A 21,150-nucleotide genomic window follows, 5' to 3' on the forward strand; every position below is an offset into this window, starting at 1 on the left:
CTTCTCCCACCCCTGAGAAAACTTGGTTTGCTCTACTTGTTCTAAATTGGGACCTTCACAGAATATTCTTCTCTGGGACAAAAATAAACATGGAAAGAAGACCGAGGGTAGGACTTTTGTCCTGGGGGGTCAGTGGAGGATAAGAGCACAGTGACTGATTTATCTTTCTCTGAGTTTTTGTAGCTCATCAGTTGTTTTGTTGTTAGTGGTGGTGGTGGTAGTGGTTGTAGGGCTTGAACTCTAGGCCTGGGTGCTGTCCCCGAGCAATTTTTGCTCAAGGCTAGTACTCCGCTACTTTGAGCTACAGTACTACTTCCAGTTTTTGAGTGGTTAATTGGAAATAAGAGTTTCATGGGGATTCTTCTGCACAGACTGTCTTCAAACCACGATCCTCAGATCTCAGCCTCCTGAGCCACTAGGATTACAGGTCTGAGTCACAAGGACCCAGCTCATGCACTTGTTTGAAAGTGGTTAAGAGAACCAGAGGAATTAAGCTTTAGAAAGGGGGCTTTCTTTTTCTTTTTCCTTTCTCTTTCTTTCTTTCTCTCTCTCTCTCTCTCTTTTCTTTCTTTCTTTCTGTCAATCATGGGGCTTGAACTCTGGGCCCGAGCACCGTACCTCAGCTCTTCAGCTCAAGGCAAGCACTCTACCACTTGAGCCACAGTGCCACTTTTGGTTTTCTGGTGGTTTATTGGAGGTAAGAGTCTCACGGACTTTCCTGCCTGGGCTGGCTTTGAACCATGATCCTCAGATCTCAGCCTCCTGAGTAGCTAGGATTTCAGGCATGAGCCACCGGTGCCCAGCCATGAAGGGGACACTTTCAACTAAAGAGTTATAGGAGTTTTAGGGTAGCTGAGCCCAGCCTGGATTATTTAGCTCAACAGCAATGATTATCCCTGGCCCTAGGATAAACGCAAAGAAGGTGTGGAATACGCATCCTCATATGATGGGACCTGTGGTGCTCACCTCATGGCATCCAGGAGGCAGATGGAGACAGGAAAGAGCCAGGTACAAGGTCCATCTTTTCAGGGATGTCACCAATTATACACTTCTCCCAATTAGACCCCTCCTTAGCTAGTTTCTACCACTTTTCAATAGTCTATTCGAGTTGAATCCATTGATGGATGAATCCATTAATGCAGTGAGAACCTTCATGATTCAGTCACTTCCCAAAACTCTCCCCTCTGAACACTGCTTGTACTGGTGCCAAGCTCTTAATACAGGAATCTTTTGGGATTTTTTTTTTTTTTGGTTGGTCGTGGGGCTTGAACTCTGGGCCTGAGCGCTGTCCTTTAGCTCATCAGCTCAAGGCTAGTGCTCTACTACTTGAGCTACAGCGCCACTTCCTACAGGAATCTTTTGGGGGAACACTTCATATCCAAACTTTTTGGCCCTAATTGCTGCACAAGGAGGGCAGAGAAGAAGGCAGTGCTGGGCTGGGAAGGTGGCTCAGTGGTAGAGTGCTTGCCTTGCATGTATGAGGCCCTGGGTTCAATTCCTCAGCACCACATACCCAGAAAAAGCTGGGAGTGGCGCTGTGGCTCAAGTGGTAGAGCACTAGCCTTGAGCTGAAGAGCTGAGGGACATGCCCAGGCCCAGAGTTCAGGCCCACAACTGACAAAAAAAAAAAAAAAAGCCGGGCGCTGGTGGCTCAAGCCTGTAATCCTAGCTACTCAGGAGGCTGAGATCTGAGGATCGCGGTTCAAAGCCAGCCCGGGCAGGAGAGACCGTGAGACTCCTATCTCCAATAAACCCCACAAAACCGGAAGTGGCGCTGTAGCTCAAGTGGTAGAGCGCTCGCCTTGAGCTGAAGGACAGCGCCCAGGCCCAGAGTTCAAGCCCCACGACCGACAAAAAAAAAAAAAAAGGCAGTGCTTTGGTATGTGCAATGAATCCTGATGCTTGTGGGGTGGGGAAGATAATAGATGTGCCAAACCCCATAGTAATCAGAGCCGCTCCACCTGCTTTGTTCTCAGGATGGGAATACTTCCCTGCTTGTGCCTAGGGCTTTACAAGGCCCACATGTCAGCCCTAACATGTCTTTGTATCTTATGTTCAGTAGAGGTAAGATTTTTTTTTTTTAAGTGCTAATGTGAATAAAACACTGTGATCCTCAGATTTCAGCTTCCTAAGTAGTTAGGTTTTTACTGTCACTGGCTCCCGGCTCATTATACTTTTTGCCCGTCCTGGGGCTTGAACTCAGGGCCTTGGCACTGTCCCTGAGCTTCTTTTGCTCAAGGATGGAACTCTACCACCTGACCCACAGAGCCTCTGTGGCCTTTCCGTGTATCCAGGGCTTCATGCGTGTGAGGGGAGCACTCTACCACTGAGCCACCGTCAGGCCGCTGATTTTATTTTTAAAGAAAAAAAAATGGGGTGCTGAGATTCCCCCGTAGTGGACTGGGAAGTTTGTGACCTACCCGAGATACAAAGCATAGGTATGAATCAAACTGCATAGGGCAGTGAGCTAGCGGGCCAAGGAGCGGCCCTAAAGATGAGGACCATTTTGGCTCGCTGAGAGGCTCCGCAGCCGCTGTAGAAGGTGCGCAGGCTGGGGCGCAGTCGGCTGCACGTGTCTTCGGTGCTTACGTGCGCTCCGTGACCGCCGCGCTGGACGCGGGACCAGGGCAGAGGGCGCATGCGTCTTAGCGCTCCAGTACGCGCCCCCTCTCCCTTGGCGGCCGCAGCTAGGGCCCCGGACGCATGCGCACACCTGGGGAGCGGAGGGCGGTCACCACCGAGTGGAAAGATTTGGGCGTGAACCTGAGCGGGAGTCGGGCGGGGGGACGTGAGTGCGCAGGCGCGGCCGGGGATTGAAGGCAGGCGACCGGAATCTCGGCCATTCTCATTCGGCGCTGCATCTCGAGCCCGCCGCCATGGCTGCCTACAAACTGGTGCTGATCCGGCACGGCGAGAGTGCCTGGAACCTGGAGAACCGCTTTAGCGGCTGGTACGATGCAGACCTGAGTCCGGCGGGCCACGAGGAGGCGAAGCGCGGCGGGCAGGCCCTGCGAGGTACGCGGCGGGCCGGTGGCGGTGGCGGTGCCCCGGGCCCCAGCGCTGGCTCGAGGCCCCCCCCGCCCCCCGGTTGCACCCGAGCACTGTAGGAGAGGGCCGGTGCCTTACGCGGCGTCTCCAGTTTAGTTTGCTGTAGGGGAGATGGGCGCAGAATGGAGCGTGCGCTTGCTCAAGGTCACAGTGGGGAGTGGGGCTGAGCGGGGAAGAGAACGCGGGAAGCGCCCTGCAGCTGGTTCTGGACACTGCTTGGCGAAATTTTCCCTTTGTGGTGTGAACATTTACTAACTTGGGGACGGGGTGCCTGCCCGGGGTGGAGCCACCTGTGGCGCTCAGGCCTTCACAGGGGTCCCTTAGTGATGCCCGCTGCCTTACAGCACCAATGTGCAGCCAGCGGCTGCAGATCCCAGCGAAGCAAAAGGCCACAGACTGGTCCCCTGGGCAGTGCGGGCAAACCAGGCTGCGCTGGAGGTCTTTAACAGGCCTCTTGGCCCCAAGAGATTCCGCATGCTGTGGAGAGCCTGGCATCGTGCCACAAATGATGTGAACAAAATGCACCCAAGACCCAGCTGAATGAATGATTTGAGTTAATGCTACAGCAGGCTTACTCCTTAAAACTCTTCTTGGGCCTCAGTTTTAGTTGGGAAGAATGAGGATTGGGAAGATGATTTTTCCAAGGTCATGTCTACTTAATATTAGCCCAGCGTCCTTGCCCCATTTCTTCTGGGTGGGGTAACAGTGTGAAGAGCTGGCATGCGTCTTGGCCAGGGACAGAGGCTGGTCAAAGGGTATAAATGGCAGAGATAATGTTTGCCTATCCAGGCTTGTCCCCGGAGCTGATTCTGTCTGTGATTTTGGAATGCTAATATGGAAGCATTGCCTGCTTCCTGCAATTCAAAGAATCCCTGGACTGAGATGGACAGATACCTCCACAGATGTTAAAGGCAGATCCTGCCCTGCTCTAACCTCTGGACAAAGCAGCAGCCATATAAGAGGGCTATTGATGCTTGCTTGATGTGCCTCTGGTATTTGTCCCCGCATTGACCTTTGCTTCTTTTTTTTTTTACTATATGTCGTTTTGAAATAAAGCAAAGCCGTGGAAAGCTTGGGAAAGGTAATCTTGAGGGGGTATGTAAATGTTTTGAGATGATGGCCTGTGGTAAAATCATACCATGAGGCCGAGAAAAAGAAAGTGCTGGTAAAGGAGGCCATTTTCTTTATCTATCTAGCAGGAAGAACTGTTTAGGTATGTGATGGTTTGCCCATGCCTAGCCCAGGACCATGTAAATTGCCTCTGCCTTCTAGTTAACACAATCATATGGTTAACATGTAAACTAACATTTTAGAAGATCAGGTATAAGGCTAGGCATGGTGGCATACACCTATAATTCCAGCACCTGAGATGCTGAGGCAAGAGGACTAAGGTTCAAGGCCAGGTTTATCTACATTGCAAGACTGTCTCAAAAAAGAGAGAAAAAGGGGTTCAAACCTCTCAAAGAACTTGAGAAAAAAAATCTATGGGTGTCACAGATGACATTAAAGAATAAAAGACTACCCAGACAACTGTTGCTCATACCTGTAAGTCCTAGTTACTCAGAAGGCTGAGATCTGAGGAGCACAGTTTGAAGCCATCCCAGGCAGGAAAGTTCTAGACTCCAGTTAACTACCAAAAAGCTGGAAGTGAAGCTGTGATTCAGAAAGTTCAGAGCAAGTTCCCTGGCCCTGTGTTAAAGCCCCTGCACACTCCCCCCAAAGATTAAAAGCAAAAGCTAAACAATGAAGTCCATTATGAATAATCTAGAAATATGAAACACATAAGATAAATTATTTCTCCTGATAGTAGGATTTGTACAGTTTTAAACTTAATTTCCAGAGTAAGCTAGTGAGAACTGAGTTCCCCTGTTACTTTAAGGCTGTGAACAATAGGAATGCTATGTGGAGACTGGAGTCCACACTGTTGGTCTACCTTACTGCTTACTAAACTTTGGTTAATGGGTAAAGTTAGAAGAGGCTCTAGCCATGTGATGGTGACTAACATATGTAATCTTAGCTACTCACGAGGCTGAGATCTGAGGATCATGGTTCAAAGCCAGTTCAGGCAGGAAAATCTGTGAGACTGTTAATCTCCAGTTAACCACCAAAAAGCTGGAAGTGGAGTTGTGGCTCCAGTGGTATAGGAACAGCCTTGAGCAAAAAAGCTAAAGGACAGCACTGGCCCTGATTTAAAACTCTAATGTACATACATACATACAAACACACACAAGAGGTTCTTAACCCTTTTGATGTTCACATTCTCTTTTTTTAATTCCAGTCCTGGGACTTGAACTTAGGGGCTAGACATTGTCCCTGAGCTATTTTATTTTGCTCTGGGCTCCGTTTCTGACTAAGAAATGGGTAAGGAGTCTCATGGACTGCCCAGGCTGGCTTCTAATAGCCATCCTCAGATCTCAACCTTCTGAGTAGCTAGGATTATAAATTGATAGTATTCTTTCTTAAGCCCTAAGCGGAACTATTTTTCTCCCTGGGGACCGCTCAACTACAAGTGGAAATAATTGCAGTGAAACCTGGAGCTTTTCATCACAGGAACTGAGGCTTGCACTGTGGTTCTGCTAGTGACTCAGCCTTTGTTGGGGAGCCATTTCTTCATTTAAGATTGGTAGGGAAATAACCATAGCCAAGTCTAGTCAGACTTCTCCCCATGCTCAGTGAAGGGCTGTCTTTTCTTTTGTGGGTGGCAATAGTTTTTTAGTCATTAATCAAGCTATCCTTTTTTTTTTTTTTTTCCCCAAGCTATCCTTTTCTTTCTTTTTTTTTTTTTTTGGGTCCGGTTGTGGGGCCTGAATTCTGGGCCTGGGCACTGTCCCTCAGCTCTTCAGCTCAAGGCTAGCACTCTACCACTTGAGCCACAGCGCCATTTCCGGCTTTTTTCTTATGTGGTGCTGAGGAATCGAACCCAGGGCCTCAGGCATGCAAGGCAAGCACTCTACCACTGAGCCAACTTCCCAGCCCCCTATCCTTTTCTTGACAAGAAAATTCATCTCACATTTTATTAGTTACTGTTGCTAATGTATGAAACATTGTGAACTGTATGAAACAGCGGGGAAGTTTTGGGCTGAATTTTAAAGAGGGCCAGTACTGTTGTACAGAAAGTAGGAATATTTTCCTGGCATACTACATAAAGGGCCATCTCACCCATGCATGAGGGAGACTAATCCTTGAAATAAGACTGATTCATTGTAAACTATTTGTTGAGCCAACATACCACTTGATTTCCCTCCCAGCTCAATAAAGACTGTGTTGGGAGGAGAGACTGGAGAGTTTATAAAGGAACCAGACAGTACACAGCATTTACTCTTCAATGAATGGCATCTAACTCTGCTTTAACTTAATAAATAGGTGTTTTTCTCTGAGGAATTAGTCCTGTACTTTTGACTAAAGAGGAACTAAGAATTGCTACATTCACAGAGAAATAATTTCTTTTTTGGGGGGGGGTGGGGGGAAGTCTGGTTGTGGGGCCTGAACTCTGGGCCTGGGCACTGTCCCTCAGCTCTTCAGCTCAAGGCTAGCGCTCTACCACTTGAGCCACAGAGCCACTTGAGGCTTTTTTCTTTTTGCTTATGTGGTGCTGAGGAATCGAACCCAGGGCCTTAGGCATGCAAGGCAAGCGCTCTACCACTAAGCAACCTTCCCAGCCCCAGAGAAACAATTTCATATAACAAATTGTATCAATGTGCTGTAAGATCTCTTACTGCATTGGTATTATAAAGTCCAAGCTAGGCTCTGGTGGCCTAATCTTATCAGGAGGCTAAAGCCTGGAGGAATTCTATTCAAAGCCAGCCCAGGCAGAAAAGTCTGAGATACATCTCCAATCAACCAGCAAAATGCTGGACTGGAGGCATGGCTGAGGTAGTAGAATGTCAGCAGCTGAGAGTATGAGTTCAAGTTCTGGTAGCAGCATATATACACAAATCCCATTTTCTTTTTTGGTGGTACTAGGGCTTGCTAGGCACTTTCACCTCTAGTCCTAAATCCCATTTTGCCAAGACTAGAAGTCTAGTAAATATTAGAAGTGACAATTTAATATAAACACCAATGGCCAGGTCTGGTAGTGTACATCTGTAATTCCTGCGATTTGAGGCTAAGGCTCAAGAATCATGGGTTTCAGGCCAGCCAGGGCTATACAGTAAGATTCTACCTCAAACACACATCTTCCTTAGGAATTAGGAAAACGGGGATAGCCAAAAATGATGGGTGATAAGAGTTGGATTTTTGCCAAGCATAAAGCTGAGTTCACACCCTATACAAAAAAAAGTTTCTTTTTTTTTTTGTCGGTCGTGGGGCTTGAACTCTGGACCTGAGCGCTGTCCCTCAGCTCTTCAGCTCAAGGCCAGCACTCTACCACTTGAGCTACAGCGCCACTTCCGGTTTTCTGGTGGTTTATTGGAGATAGGAGTCTCACAGTCTCTCCTGCCCGGGCTGGCTTTGAACCTCGATCCTCAGATCTCAGCCTCCTGAGTAGCTAGGATTACAGGCGTGAGCCACCAGCGCCCGGCCTTCTTTTTTTTTTTTGTCTTTGTTGGTCAAGGGGCTTGATCTCAGCCTGGGCACTGGCCCTGAGCTTTTTCACTAAAGGCTAGAGCTCTATCACTTTGAGCTACAGTGCCACTTCTGGTTTTGTGGTAGTTAACTGGAGATGAGTCTCATGGACTCTCCCACCTGCGCTGACTTCACACTGATCCTCAGATCTCAGCCCTCTAAGTAGCTAGGATTACAAGTGTGAGCCACTGGTGCCTGGCAAAAAAAATTCTTTTTTTTCTAGATGCTAGCTATGAATTTGACATCTGCTTCACCTCAGTGCAGAAAAGAGCAATTAGGACCCTCTGGACAGTGCTGGATGCCATTGACCAGATGTGGTTGCCAGTGGTGAGGACTTGGCGCCTCAATGAGCGGCACTATGGGGGTCTGACTGGCCTCAATAAAGCAGAAACTGCTGCTAAGCATGGTGAGGCCCAGGTGAAGATCTGGAGGCGCTCCTATGATGTCCCACCACCTCCAATGGAGCCTGACCATCCCTTCTACAGCAACATCAGTAAGGTAAGGGCAAACTCAGCTTTAGCCATTCTACCCAGGATCAGAGGGTTACAATTTGGGTCTCACCATTTTCCTATAACTTTTAGTAATATATGTCTAGTGCCCCTAAGCTTCTAGTTTATGGTAAAATAATTAATTTTCCCTTTGCCAAGAAATGACTCTCACTTGTTAGAAGATGTAGTTTGTTGTACAGCTGAGAACAATTTCTTTATATCCCCATTACCATATTTTATGAAAACCATCCATATCCCTCCCAAACTGACCTCTCAAATAGAAGTGAGCTAAGCACTGGTGGCTGTGCCTATAATCCTAGCTACACAGGCTGAGATCTGAGGGGTGTGGTTCAAAGCCAACCAGGGCAGGAAAAGTCCAAAGAGACTTCTCTCCAGTTAACCAGAAAAAGCCAGTAAAGCTGTGGTTCAAGTGGTAGAGCTGTGGCCTTAAGCAGAAGACCTGGGGGGGGGGAGGGGGAAAGAAATGTATTCTTTACCTGACTTATGTAACTGTAACTTCTTTATATATCACTTTTGCAACATTTTTTTTGGTTGGTCTTGGGGCCTGAACTCGGCCTGGACACTGTCCCTCAGGTCTTCAGCTCAAGGCTAGTGCTCTACCACTTGAGCCACAGTGCCACTTCCAGCTTTTTTCTGCTTATATTGTGCTAAGGAATTGAATCTAGGGCCTCATGCATGCAAGGCAAGCACTCTACCACTGAGCCACCTTCCCAGCCTAACGAAAAAATTTTTAAAAAGAGCTCAGGACAGCGCCTAGGCCCTGATTGCAAGCCCCAACACAAGAAGTGAGTTGGGATGACCTTGTTGCACAGCTTTTTTTTTTTTTTTGTCCCTCATGGGTCTTGAGCTCTGGGCTTGGTCCCTATCCCTCAGCTCTTCAGCTCAAGGTGAGTGCTTTACCACTTGAGCCACAGCACCACTTCTGGTTTTCTGGTGGTTTATTGAAGAGTCTCAGGGACTTCCCTGCCCCGGCTGGCTTTGAACCATGATCCTCAGATCTCAGCCTCCTGAGTAGCTAGGATTACAGTACAGATGTGAGCCACCGACTCCAGGCTTGTATAACTATTTTTCCTTTTCTAATGATATTTCTTTCCAACTGGGCAATGAGGGGCCAGTATAATGATCTCCTTCCCAAGCTCTCAGTTGTATTCTGTACTCTGGGGAGAATGATGGCGGAATTGATACATAGTGAAAATCATTTAACTGATGTGACTACTAATAGTTGCCAAACTTGAAAGTTCTTTTTGTTGCTTAGGATCGCAGGTACGCAGACCTCACTGAGGATCAGCTGCCCTCCTGTGAGAGCCTGAAAGATACTATTGCCAGAGCACTGCCCTTCTGGAATGAAGAAATTGTCCCCCAGATCAAAGAAGGGAAAAGAGTTCTGATTGCAGCCCATGGAAATAGCCTCCGGGGCATAGTCAAACATCTGGAAGGTATGTTCATTTTTTAGAGTGGCCCTTAAGGATAATAGCAGAACTGCCATCAGTCAGGGACTTAATACAAAGGATAAAAGGGCTAACATACTAATAGTCTCAAAGACAGTCTGTGTTGACATCTAGTGGAAAAACACCTTGTACTTTTCTCAAAATGGTTTTCAGAGCTGTGACAGTTGGACCTTCTCGAGAGAATGTTTTATATATAAAATCTCAGGTCCTATTAACCCATCTCCTAGGTGATTAATACACCTAAAAGTTTGAGATGCCCACTTCTAGACTTTAAGTTTGCCAATCAAAACCTACTAGTAACATCTTTAGTCACAATCGGGCTCATCTTCACAAATCTCTGAATTTACATCCTAAGTTGTTTCACTCCTGAGAACTTAGAAGCCCAGAAGGGCTAGGCTTTGGCAGATGTGTTATGGACTATGTAAGGGTGTCAGAGATAAATCCTGCTTCACTGTGGGCTTTGAGGGCTCACTTTGGTAGATCTGGAGAGTAGTCTTTTCCTTCTAATTTGCTGGTGACCCATCTAGGAACCTTGTGTACCTTCTATTGTCTTCCTTTTTTAGTTCAGTTGCTTGAAAAATTGGTGGTACTGGGGGTCACTCCTTGAGGGATGGATATTTCTACAGAGCAGAATTACTATCAGATTTTAGAGTGTCTTGATCTAATTCTTGCCCAAATGCTTTGTCACTGAGGGATGTCAGTGAAAAGGTGATACAGTTTTACACCTTGGTTTTTACACCTGTGTTTTTGCACATTGATGAGCATGGTGGCTGTTTTCAGGTCTCTCTGAAGAGGCCATCATGGAGCTGAACCTGCCAACTGGTATTCCCATCGTCTATGAACTGGACAAGAACCTGAAGCCGATCAAGCCCATGCAGTTCCTGGGGGACGAAGAGACCGTGCGTAAGGCCATGGAAGCTGTGGCTGCCCAGGGCAAGGCCAAGAAGTGAAGGAGAGCAGGCCAACTGCTATCCCTCAGAATACCTTCCCTGCCCATTCCTTCCTTTGCACCTCACACTGACCACATCTGTACATCTTAAGTTGTAGGTAACTGCAGATGGGGACCAGTAGCTCCCATTTTCATTGTTAGCATTGTCTCTTACACCACTCCCTTCATAGAATCTAGTCAGAATGGCACCTTTGGGGTGCAGGTTTGCTGCCTGAGCCCAGGGAAGGTTCCTTTTATATTTAGGAGGGTTGAGTGACAGTAATTCCAGTTTTTCCTAGTCCTTTGTTTACTAAGGACCTGCTTGAATAGTGGTTAGGCAGGAACCCTGCCATGGTGACCAGTAGGAAGCCAGAGTTCATTGTGAGCCAGGACCCATCAGGTCGCTGTTGAGAAGGCTTGAGTCATTCCAGTGGAAGGTGAAAGTGTCCTGCACGGTGAATTCAAAACAGCTATTTCCTCCTGACTCCAGAGGTGCTGGCTCCAGATGGTTGGGATCAATCCTGAACTACATTTTTTGTGTTATATTCACTTTTACAATAAAAAAAATACATATATATATAGCTATTAAAAACACTGAATAAAAACACATAAGGGTTTTTAGTGACAGTTGAAATAGTCGCACATGTGGTCATCAGAAGATAAGCCATTCCTCACACCAATATGGGAAAGCTTCTTGGTCTCTGAGGACAGGAATGCTTCCTGTTTCTACTTAAACCCTTCCTGCCTTGTTCTGTGGCAGTGAAATTCCTCTTAATTGTGCAAGTGTTTCACTGTCTGGTTTCTGAATCAAGTTCCAGTTGCTTGGCTCTGCCACATGGACCTTATACTTATTTTGAGCATAATTACTCAGTCTTTTTCCAGATCAGTGTAATAAAAGGAGTGATGTGCAATATTTCATTGTGTGGTGTATTATACCTCTTGCCTTGATGCCTGTAAAGCTTTTATGACACGTTTGAGTTTCAGAGCAACTATTACATTCTGACAGCACTTGAGTGTGGAGCTTCTAGTACTTTGCTTTTTTCTTTTTGGTTGGTCATGGGGCCTGAACTCTGAGCCTGGGCACTGTCCCTCAGCTCTTCAGCTGAAGGCTAGTGCTCTACCACTAGAGCCACAGTGCCACTTCTGGCTTTTTCTGCTTATGTGGTGTTGAATCAAACCAGGGCCTCATGCATGCAGAGCAAGCACCCTCCCACTGAGCCACCTTCCCAGCCCTGTACTTTGTACTTTCTTTCCTTTTTTTGTGCCCATCCTGGGGCTTGAACTCTGCCTGGACACTGTTCTTAAGCTTTGTTGCTCAAGGTAGTTAGAGATTTACCACTTGAGCCAAGCTCCACTTCTGGCTTTTTGGTGGTTAATTGGAGCTAAAAGTCTCACAGGCTTTCCTGCCTGGGCTGGCTTTGAATGGCTATCCTCAGGTCTCAGCATGATGAGCCATCGCTACCTGGCTCTGTCCTACTTTTCAATTCATACTTAACACTTATTGGGGGTACCACTCTACTATCTGGATTACCACATGCCTGTTACTCTCACTAAAGCATAATGTATGTGAGGGATGTGTAGTGCCTGACCCAGTGCTTGGCACCTAGAAAGTGAAAGCACGTAGGAACTTGAGACGACTATAATCAGACAACAGAAATTGGTAAAATTTCTTGGTCATAGTTAAAAAAAATGTAAGGACTATCAAAAGGAATAGGCTATTTCCAACATCATTGAGTTTGCTGCTGCCTCCAAAGGATAATTTTCACCACTCAAGGGCGAAATTTCACTAAGATGTTCATAAGAATAGTGTTCCAAATTTCTGAACAAATTTCTAGCAGCTTTTTCTAGAGATAGATGCTGATCTTAGCCATCTGAATGAAGACCATGACGTCTTGATATCTTTATGCATGTATCCTTGGAAATAGCTTACCCCCTCCTTGGGGTAAAAGGTGCTTAAGTCTGCAAGAATTCAGGCTGTACTCGGGCCACTTTCCGGAATTCCTTAGTGTGGGTCTTAGGGCACTGCATCTCACACCAGCTGATGGGAACCATCTGGACACCTAGAAGGAAAAGGGGAGTGTTGGAGCTGGGATCCACATGCTTCCTTGAGACCCTTTTTCAGCTGGATATGCAACTGAAGTGTCAGGTTGGGATGTAGTTCAGTGGCAGAGTGTTAACTGCATAAAGCCTGAATTCAATCCCTAACACTGAAAAGTTTCACCTAGTGAAACCCACCTCACCCAGAGAATATGGATTGTTTCTTTAGATTTGGGAAAATATTGCAATTGCAGACATATTCTGGGATATGCAACTTCATCAGTGTGCAAACAAAGCCAAGGCATCACTGGTATGATTTTGTTTTTGAGGGTCAAGTCCAGGAAGGGTCTCATGCGTACTGGGCAAGTGCTCTGTCACATTTAACTGCATCTCCATCCCTAGATACAGTTACAGGGGACCAAATCTTTTGTTCTATTCACAAGTCACTATTCATACTTCAGTGCTTTCTAAATAATTAAGAGGTCAAGGAATAACAATGGATTAACATCAAACGACAATTTCCAGTAAAAACTTAGGAGCAGATCATAGACCAACTCACCTGATTCACTGTGGGCTACCACCACTCCCAGCTCATTTTCGGCAGTGGTCAGCAGGTAGTTAGATTGTGCATCTCCTAGGGAGATCTAGCAAAACACTTGTGAAGGAAAATGATGGGTTTTAGTTCTTCCTTACCTATAGCCACTTGAGTTCTTTTTCTACCTCTATTTCTTTTGACAAAGAGCCAGAAATCTGTTAGAATAAAGGATACCACTTTAGCTAAGACAATGTCACCTGGACGGAAACTCTTATAAATTTCAACCTGCAAAGAAAGAACAACAGTGATAAGTGAAAGCTATTGATTAAGTCTACATGAAAATTATTAATCATCCCCCTTTCCTCACAGTAGAGCCAAGCTACTTTGTTAGGTTTAGGAATTTTTTATTTCAATTCTTTATTCTTAAAAAAAGGCTATTACTACAGAGAGGTTACAGTTATATCAATCTGTTTTCTAATCCTGCTGGTGGATGTCAGTATTACTCAAGTCAGTGAAGACTTCACTTGCTCCTCTAAATTAAAGACTTTTAATTAAGTAACTTAATCAGCAATCTGACTTGTACAAAAGGCACTATAGTTGGTTTTGAAAAAGCCCAGGGTAGTCGGGCGCTGGTGGCTCACGCCTGTAATCCTAGCTACTCAGGAGGCTGAGATCTGAGGATCGCAGTTCAAAGCTAGCCCGGGCAGGTAAGTCCATGAGACTCTTATCTCCAATAAACCGCCAGAAAACCGGAAGTGGCGCTGTAGCTCAAGTGGTAGAGCACTTGCCGAGAGCTGAGGGACAGTGCCCAGGCCCAGAGTTCAAGCCCCACGACCGACCAAAAAAAAAAAAAGCCCAGGGTAAATCTGAGGAAAGAGCAAAAGATAGCTGGGCACGATGGCACATAAACCTATCACCTGGAAGACCAAAACAGGAAGATGAGTTCTGGACCATGTAGGCTGGCTACACAGCAAGATGCTGTCTCAAAGAGAAATGAATGAAAAAAATGTTGAGAGAGGAATAGTGAGGCTTTATATGCTACAGCAGGAAAGGAATTAATTTCCACATTCCCATAGACATTTGAAATTCTCTGGGATATTTTTTTCCCCCTCTTTTCAGTCCTTGTGAATGAATAGAGTTGTAAACATGGTAAATAAGTGCTCTACTACTAGGCTACGATCCCAGCCCTCACTGGCATAATAATTGAGAAATAATTCCTAAAGCCATGGGGGTGGGGAAAAAAAACAAACCAACCAACAACCTTGTCTTTTTCAGTTGCTCGGACATCTTCTTTCCTATTAAAAAAAAAAAAGTAATAGAAAGATTAACTGTGAGAAAGAATAATCTTGCAGATTCCTAGCAAACTAAAAAGCTACAAGAGAAGACAGAATAAGCCAAGATGGGCACCCAGGTGCTACCACAGGATGAAGGGTGGAAAGGTCTCCTCGATGTGCACTGAGAAGAGAAAACAACTTTTGCCCATTTTAGGATTACAGGACAGTAGTAATGATACTTATGAGTCAGGACAAGCAGATCGGATTTTTCAGGAAAGGATGAGGAACACTGTTGCCTCCGGAGAATGTGAAGAGAGGCAACAAAAAATCACATAAAATCCTGAAGCCATGGGGCTGGGAAGGTGGCTCAGTGGTAGAGTGCTTGCCTTGCATGCCTGAGGCCCTGGGTTCGATTCCTCAGCACCACATAAGCAAAAAGAAAAAAAGCCAGAAGTGGCACTATGGCTCAAGTGGTAGAGTGCTAACCTTGAGCTGAAGAGCTGAGGGACAGCGCCCAGGCCCAGAGTTCAGGCCCCATGACTGGACCTTCCCCCCCCAAAAAAAAATACTGAAGCCAGAAAGGGCCTTAAAAGTTAATTATCTGAGCTGGATAGCAGTAGCTCCTAGCTACTCAGGAGGCTGAGATCTGAAGATCAAAGCCAGCCCAGGTAGGAAAGTTATGAAACTTTTTTTTTGGGGGGTCGGTTGTAGGGATTGAACTTTGGGCCTGGGCGCTATCCTAGAGCGCTTCACCTCAAGACAAGCACTCTACCACTTGAGCCATAACATCACTTCCAGTTTTCTGAGTGGTTTATTGGAGGTAAGAGTCTCATGGACTTTCCTGCCCAGGCTGGCTTAGAACTGTGATCCTCAGGTCTCTGCTTCCTGAGTAGCTAGGATTACAGGCGCGAGCCACCAGCACCTGGCTTATTTTTATTGTATTATTATTTTGTGGTTGTGGGGGCTTGAACTCTGGGCCTGGGCGCTGTCCCAGAGCTCTTCAGCTCAAGGTTAGCAGTCTATCACTTGAGCCACAGTGCCACTTGGGTTTTCTGGTGGCTTACTGGAGATGAGAGTCTTGTTGACTTTCCTACCAAGGCTGGCTCTGAACCACGGACATCAGATCTCAGCCTCCTGAGTAGCTAGGATTACAGGTGTAAGCCACCTGTGCCCGGCTTATTTTTTTTTTTATTCTGGTACCAGAGCTCAAATTCATGGCCTACAAGTGTTGTCCCTTAGCTTTTATACTCAAGCCTGGTGCTCTATCACTTGAGCCACAACTCTACTTCTGGCTTTTTGATGGTAATTAGTGATGAGTCCGAGGGACTTTCCTGCCTGGGTTGGTTTCAAACTTTGATCCTTAGATCTGTTTCTTCAGTAGCTAGGATTATAGGTGTGTAAGCTACCAGTATCTGGCTAAACCTCTATTCATCTTCTCTTTCTGTCTTAACTTGTAGCATATTTTCTTTGGATAGTATAAGGGAGAATGGAAGAATAAATGGGAAATAAAAGCAGGCAGATATATGAATTTTAATTGTTTCTAAAAATCTAGTCTCTTCCACTATCCTTGTCTCATGGTAGATGCTGAGGCCAGTGAAGACAAGCCTATTTCTTACCGAATAGTTCCTCGAAAAGAATTCTTAAGTGGTGTGGATCCCACATAGAGGATATGTACTTTGGCAAAACGTGAATTGATGCTAGAGACCTGTGGAATAGAGAAGAGTTAACATCAGAGCATTCATTAGCAACTGTTTTAAGAAACTAGGAATTATTAGGTTTTAGTTTATAAAATCCTAGAATTTAAAACAAGCTAACTTCTGTCTTTCTCTGTGATATTTGTTGATTAACAGCCACAGTGGCCACCTGATAAGAGTTATTGCCGAATCAAATGAGATGATATGGAACAGATTCTAAAAAGGACAGAAGTCCAAACTGGGTGTGCTCATGCATACCTGGACAATAATCCTAGTTAGTTAGGTGGTTGAGGCCGTAGGATTAAATTTGAGGCCAATTTAGGCTTTGTAGAGAGTTAGAGACAAGGCTTATCAACTTAGTGAGAATCTGTTTCAAAAATTAAAAATTAAACCTTAAGAGTAACACAAAAGTGCAATCCATTTGTGCCTCTGATCATATAAAATAATATTTATCAAAATGAAAAAAATAAGCACATAATTCTAAAACAAATAGATAATAGGCACAGTAAAAACAGACCTTTAAGGCAAGGTGCTGGTTGCTCAGGCCTGTAATCCTAGCTACTCAGGAGGCTGAAACCTGAGGATTGCAGTTTGAAGCCAGCCCAAGCAGGTCCATGAGACTCTCATCTCCAATTAACCACCTGAAACCTGGAACTGATGCTGTGGCTCAAAGTCCTAGAGGAGTAGCCTTGAGCCAAAGAAGCTTAGGGACAGTACCCAGGCCCTGAGTTCAAGCCCCACGATGGACAAAACAAAAACAAAAACAATCCTTTAACAGGTTTATTTGGAGGCCTGGATAATGGAGAGATTTAAATTTACATTTCAAGGTGAGGTGTGAGGCTCAAATACTAGAACACCTACATAATAAGTGAGTTCAAACTAAGTACTGCCTTAAAAAAAACGTTTCAGCTGCTACCTAACATTTGAAGCACTGCCTCAGCAGCTATTTTCAGTGCAACACATAAGAGTTTCTTTAGTTATAAAACAAAGAAACTGAGAGTTACAAATTAGCTATATCTGGCAGAAGGTAGTGTTAGTAATAATGAGTTACTCATCAGTATAGCATTAGTTTGTATCTCCTCTCAAAGGAGTCTTCTGTCTCCTAGAAGATATTAAATTTAATAGAAATACAAGAGAAAAACTTTTGCTTCTCAAAAGCGTATCAAGTTAGATGTTCAAAAATAAAACTGGGCTGGGAATATGGCCTACTGATAGAGTGCTTGCCTAGCACACATGAAGCCCCAAGTTTGATTCCTTAATATCACATAATCAGAAAAAGCCAGAAGTGGTGTTGTGGCTCAAGTGGTAGAGTGCTAGCCTTGAGCAAAAGAAGCTCAGGGACAGTGTTGGGGTGGGGGTGAGCAAAAACAAGTGCTGGAGGTTAACAAACTTGTAATTCTAGCTACGTAGGAGGCTGAGATCTGAGGACTATGGTTCAAAGCCAGCTGAGACAGGAAAGTGTGTGGGACTCTCATCTCCAATTACCACCAAAAAGCTGGAAGTGGAAGTAGAGCTATGGCTCAATACCAGCCTTTAGTGAAATACTTGAGTAAAATACCCGCCTTGAGTGAAAGAGATGATGCTCAGGTCCTGAAGCCCAGTTCTGGCTTCTGTTGAGCACTGGTGGTTTATGTCTATAATCTAGATATTCAGGAGGCTGAGATTTGAGGACTGTGGTTTGAAGCCAGCCCAGGCAGGAAAGACTGAGACTCTTACCTCCAATAAACTACTCACAAAAAGCTGGAAGTGGTGTTGTGGTAGAATGCTAGCCTTGAGCACAAAGAGGCTCAGGGATAGTGCCCAGGCCCTGAGTTCAAGCCCGGACCAGCAAAAAAATAAAAAAAGCACTTCTGCCAGAGAGCATGGCTCAAGCCTGTAATCCTAGCTACTTGAGAGGCAAAGATCAAGGGACTAAAGTTTGAGGCCAGCTCTGACAAAAGAAAAATTTCAAGAGTCATCCCACTGATGAGGAGAGGCAGTCCAAAGAGGACCCAGGTACAAAGTGAGGAGCTATTTGAGAAATAGCCAATGCAAGCCAGGTGCTGGAGGCTTACAGCTATAATCCTAGCTAACTACTCAGGAAGGTGAAATCTGAGTACAGAGTATCAGAATCAACCCAGGCAGATAAATCCACAAGAGTCTTATACTAATTAACTAGCAAGCCCTCCCTCCCCCAAATGGAGGCAAGGCTCAAGTGGTAGAGCACCAGCCAGGAGCATTGGGAAAAAAAAAGTCCTCCTTATCACCCTCTGGCACTTCTGTTTCTCAGACACAAGTAGAAACTACATTCTAAGAGACAGCTTAGTGAAAGAACTATGTAAGCCTGAATTTGGCGGCCTTGCTTATTATAGGAGTCTTTAGGCCTGTCCAATCTAGTAAATCGAACTTTCATCCCCTTTTCCCCTCTTTTTCTCCCCTTAACTCCCTCACCCCTTTCTTTCAGATAGAGAGCATCTTGCTATGTAGAGAAGATTGGTCAAATTCAGGCTAGCCTAGCCTTGAATTCGTGATCTTGCTTTCAATCTTCTAAGTACTAAGATTATAAGTAACTACCATATGGCACAATGAAATTCTAGAATGGTCATGGCTCTTTGAATATGTAGTTCTACAATGGTGTCCTAAATGCAGAGGTTAGGACAAACTTACCTTACAGGTGACAATAGCTCCCACATCTGGCAGTAACTGAGACTCTGTTTCTCGCATCACAGATACCACAGGAAGCTATACAGAGAATAAAAAATGAATGTCCTGGCTAAGACTTTTGTGCTTTGAGCATAAAATAGAAATGCCTTGAGGTCACAAAGGTAGATAGACCTTTAAGATTCATTTATACTCCAGATCAGAGAAAATCAGAAATTTTAAGAAATAATAGGGCAAGAGGCCACTGAAGAATGCTGCTTGAAAAAGCTAGGTACGATGGTACATGATTGTAATCCCAGTTGCAGAAGCAAGATCATCTTGAGTTGGAGGCTAACCTGGGAAAAAGCAGTGACAAGATCCTGTCTCAAAAACAAAAGCAAAAGGTTGGGTAGTGCAGTTCAAGTGGTAAAGTATTTGCCTGGCATGTTTAAGGTCCTGGATTCAATTCCAGCACACCTCTCCCCAATGCTACTGTAATTCTCTAGTCATTCCGGATTGTTCTGTGTTTTGGTGATATTCTTAGGATTTCTTGATATACAACCATATTGTCTGTAACCATGGATAACTGGAGTCTTCCTCCACAGTTATAATGCTTCTATTTTATTGCACAGAATTTCCAAATACATGTCTTTTCAGCCTGGCATTGGTGTAATCCTAGCTATGCAGGAGACTGAGATCTGAAGGTTGGAGATCTGAAGGCTGAGATCAAGATTGGAAGCTTGCCTGGGCAAAAATGTTCATAAGATTCTTACCTCTAATTAGCAACCAAAATTCTGGAAGTAGAGCTGTGGCTGAAAAGGTAGAACAGCCTTGAACAAAAAAAGCTAAAGGAGGGGCTGGGAAGGTGGCTCAGTGGTAGAGTGCTTGCCTTGCATGCCTGAGGCCCTGGGTTCGATTCCTCAGCACCACATAAGCAAAAAGAAAAAAGCCGGAAATGGCATTGTGGCTCAAGTGATAGAGCGCTAGCCTTGAGCTGAAGAGCTGAGGGACAGCGCCCAGGCCCAGAGTTCAGGCCCCACGATCAGACCCCCCCCCAAAAAAAAGAACAGATAAAGGACTCCAAGTTCTACCTTCAGTACCTACACACACATACATGCACACACGGACACACACGGACACACACACACACACACACACCTCTTTTCTCCTTCGTTCATTCTATTCTTTCCCTTCTTTTCCTGTTTTATCCTCTTCTTTCTCAGCAGGATCAGGTTGGCCTCCAACTCCAGAGAACCTCTTGCCTTAGTTTCCTGAGTAGCTAAGACTAATTACAGTCACACACCACCACCCCTCATTGAATTTAAAGTCTAGTAGAGGAAGAGACTAGTGGGAAAATATGACCAACTGTTTAGTTTTTAAATGCTTGGAAGGAGATAGATACAAGTCTTTTTGAGTGTTTAACAAAACTATTCCTTTCAACACAAATCTCCTTTCCTTAACCAGTGCATTTAGAGGAGCTTCTCTGGGAAAGTGATACTTGAGAGGCTATATGAAAGAAGTAAGAGTTGCATAGATAGGTTAACGAGAAGGGAGTGGTCTATCTGGATGGCAAGTGCATAAAGGGGTCTGGGGAAGGAGACAGTTTGGTGCATTAGCGATTTTCAAAGCTGCCAGCAGGGCCAGATGAAGTCAGAGGAGACAGTGGAGTTTGGTAATTTGAGAGGTCTCATCTCACTGCTAGGCTGGACTACTCTCAACTTTCGTCTGTTCTTTTTCCTACCCAAGTTCCCGAGCGTCACCAGCACAATCAAGCGACATCAATTGAGCAGATAGATGTGTGTGGCTGCTCAGGGCACAGCAGCCGCGATCACAGCTAGGAGAAACTGAGACCAAACCATTCAATCGGAGGAGTACTCAAGACGCGTCCGCAGTGCTCGTGCCTAAGGGCCAGAACTCAACGGCAGCTTAAGAGAAAGACAGTATCATTAGAGCCCCAGGACCGGTGCACTCACAGACAGACAACAGAGAGACAGAGAGAGAGAGACAGACAGACAGAGAGACAGAAAGACAGAGAGACAGACATACAGAGAGACAGACATACAGACAGACAGACACAGCATCAAGAGAGAAGGAAAGTCGTTTACCGCGCCGTTCTCGCTGGTCTTCGTCAGGCAGCCGACAAGCGACGAAAAAATGTAGCCGTGCCGGGTGTAGGTACCGCTGCCCGGGCTGGCTTCCTCCAAGTTGCACAGACGTTCGCCTGAAGAAAGAACGCTGCATCGGACACAGGCTTCCAGAAGCTGCTGATCATCCAGCCTTCCTGCCTGTCAGGAATTTTTCCAGAACTTCGTGCGGGAATCACTCACTTACCTGGAATACAGTATCTCACGGGTGGCGCCATGACTGCCGACGTTCCACACCCTGTGAAGCCTGAGATAACTTCCCATTGGTCACTTTTAGGCGCAGTACTGCAGTAAGAACCGCGATAATTGGTGAACGTTGTCACGTGGTCGGCGCGCGCTCCTTGAGAGAAG

The 21,150-nt window shown here is 45.5% G+C and overlaps 2 protein-coding genes across 2 annotated transcripts; one reads left to right on the top strand and one right to left on the bottom strand.

The window, feature by feature from the left end:
* Positions 1-2,700: 2,700 nt before the first annotated feature.
* On the top strand, positions 2,701-11,409 carry Pgam1 (phosphoglycerate mutase 1 (brain)). Its single transcript, XM_013017807.1, has 4 exons — positions 2,701-3,015; positions 7,835-8,109; positions 9,376-9,556; positions 10,349-11,409. Exons 1-4 carry the CDS (start codon positions 2,877-2,879, stop codon positions 10,516-10,518), a joined length of 765 nt encoding a protein of 254 aa, XP_012873261.1. The 5' UTR covers positions 2,701-2,876; the 3' UTR covers positions 10,519-11,409.
* A 755-nt stretch (positions 11,410-12,164) lies between these two features.
* On the bottom strand, positions 12,165-21,043 carry Exosc1 (exosome component 1). The gene is made up of 8 exons (XM_013017661.1): positions 20,987-21,043; positions 20,761-20,876; positions 18,683-18,757; positions 15,959-16,047; positions 14,330-14,363; positions 13,303-13,353; positions 13,093-13,177; positions 12,165-12,556 (listed from the first exon to the last, which is right to left on the bottom strand). The coding sequence occupies exons 1-8, from the start codon at positions 21,015-21,017 to the stop codon at positions 12,450-12,452; spliced, it is 588 nt and encodes a 195-aa protein (XP_012873115.1). The 5' UTR covers positions 21,018-21,043; the 3' UTR covers positions 12,165-12,449.
* Between the last annotated feature and the right edge of the window lie 107 nt (positions 21,044-21,150).

Source organism: Dipodomys ordii, unplaced genomic scaffold (genome assembly GCF_000151885.1).
Source record: "Dipodomys ordii isolate 6190 unplaced genomic scaffold, Dord_2.0 Scaffold36, whole genome shotgun sequence".
NCBI classification, from domain to species: Eukaryota; Metazoa; Chordata; class Mammalia; order Rodentia; family Heteromyidae; genus Dipodomys; species Dipodomys ordii.

What these genes read in the sequence shown, in the direction of transcription:
- Pgam1 (XM_013017807.1), top strand. Translation starts at nt 2,877, where the DNA reads ATGGCTGCCTACAAACTGGTGCTGATCCGGCACGGCGAGAGTGCCTGG. An exon ending in CGGCGGGCAGGCCCTGCGAG is followed by an intron (nt 3,016 to 7,834) that starts GTACGCGGCGGG and finishes TTTTTTTTCTAG; the next exon opens with ATGCTAGCTATGAATTTGAC. An exon ending in CATAGTCAAACATCTGGAAG is followed by an intron (nt 9,557 to 10,348) that starts GTATGTTCATTT and finishes GGCTGTTTTCAG; the next exon opens with GTCTCTCTGAAGAGGCCATC.
- Exosc1 (XM_013017661.1), bottom strand. Translation starts at nt 21,017, where the DNA reads ATGGCGCCACCCGTGAGATACTGTATTCCAG. An exon ending in CGTGAGATACTGTATTCCAG is followed by an intron (nt 20,877 to 20,986) that starts GTAAGTGAGTGA and finishes TTCTTTCTTCAG; the next exon opens with GCGAACGTCTGTGCAACTTG. An exon ending in TCTTTTCGAGGAACTATTCG is followed by an intron (nt 14,364 to 15,958) that starts GTAAGAAATAGG and finishes TTTTTTTAATAG; the next exon opens with GAAAGAAGATGTCCGAGCAA.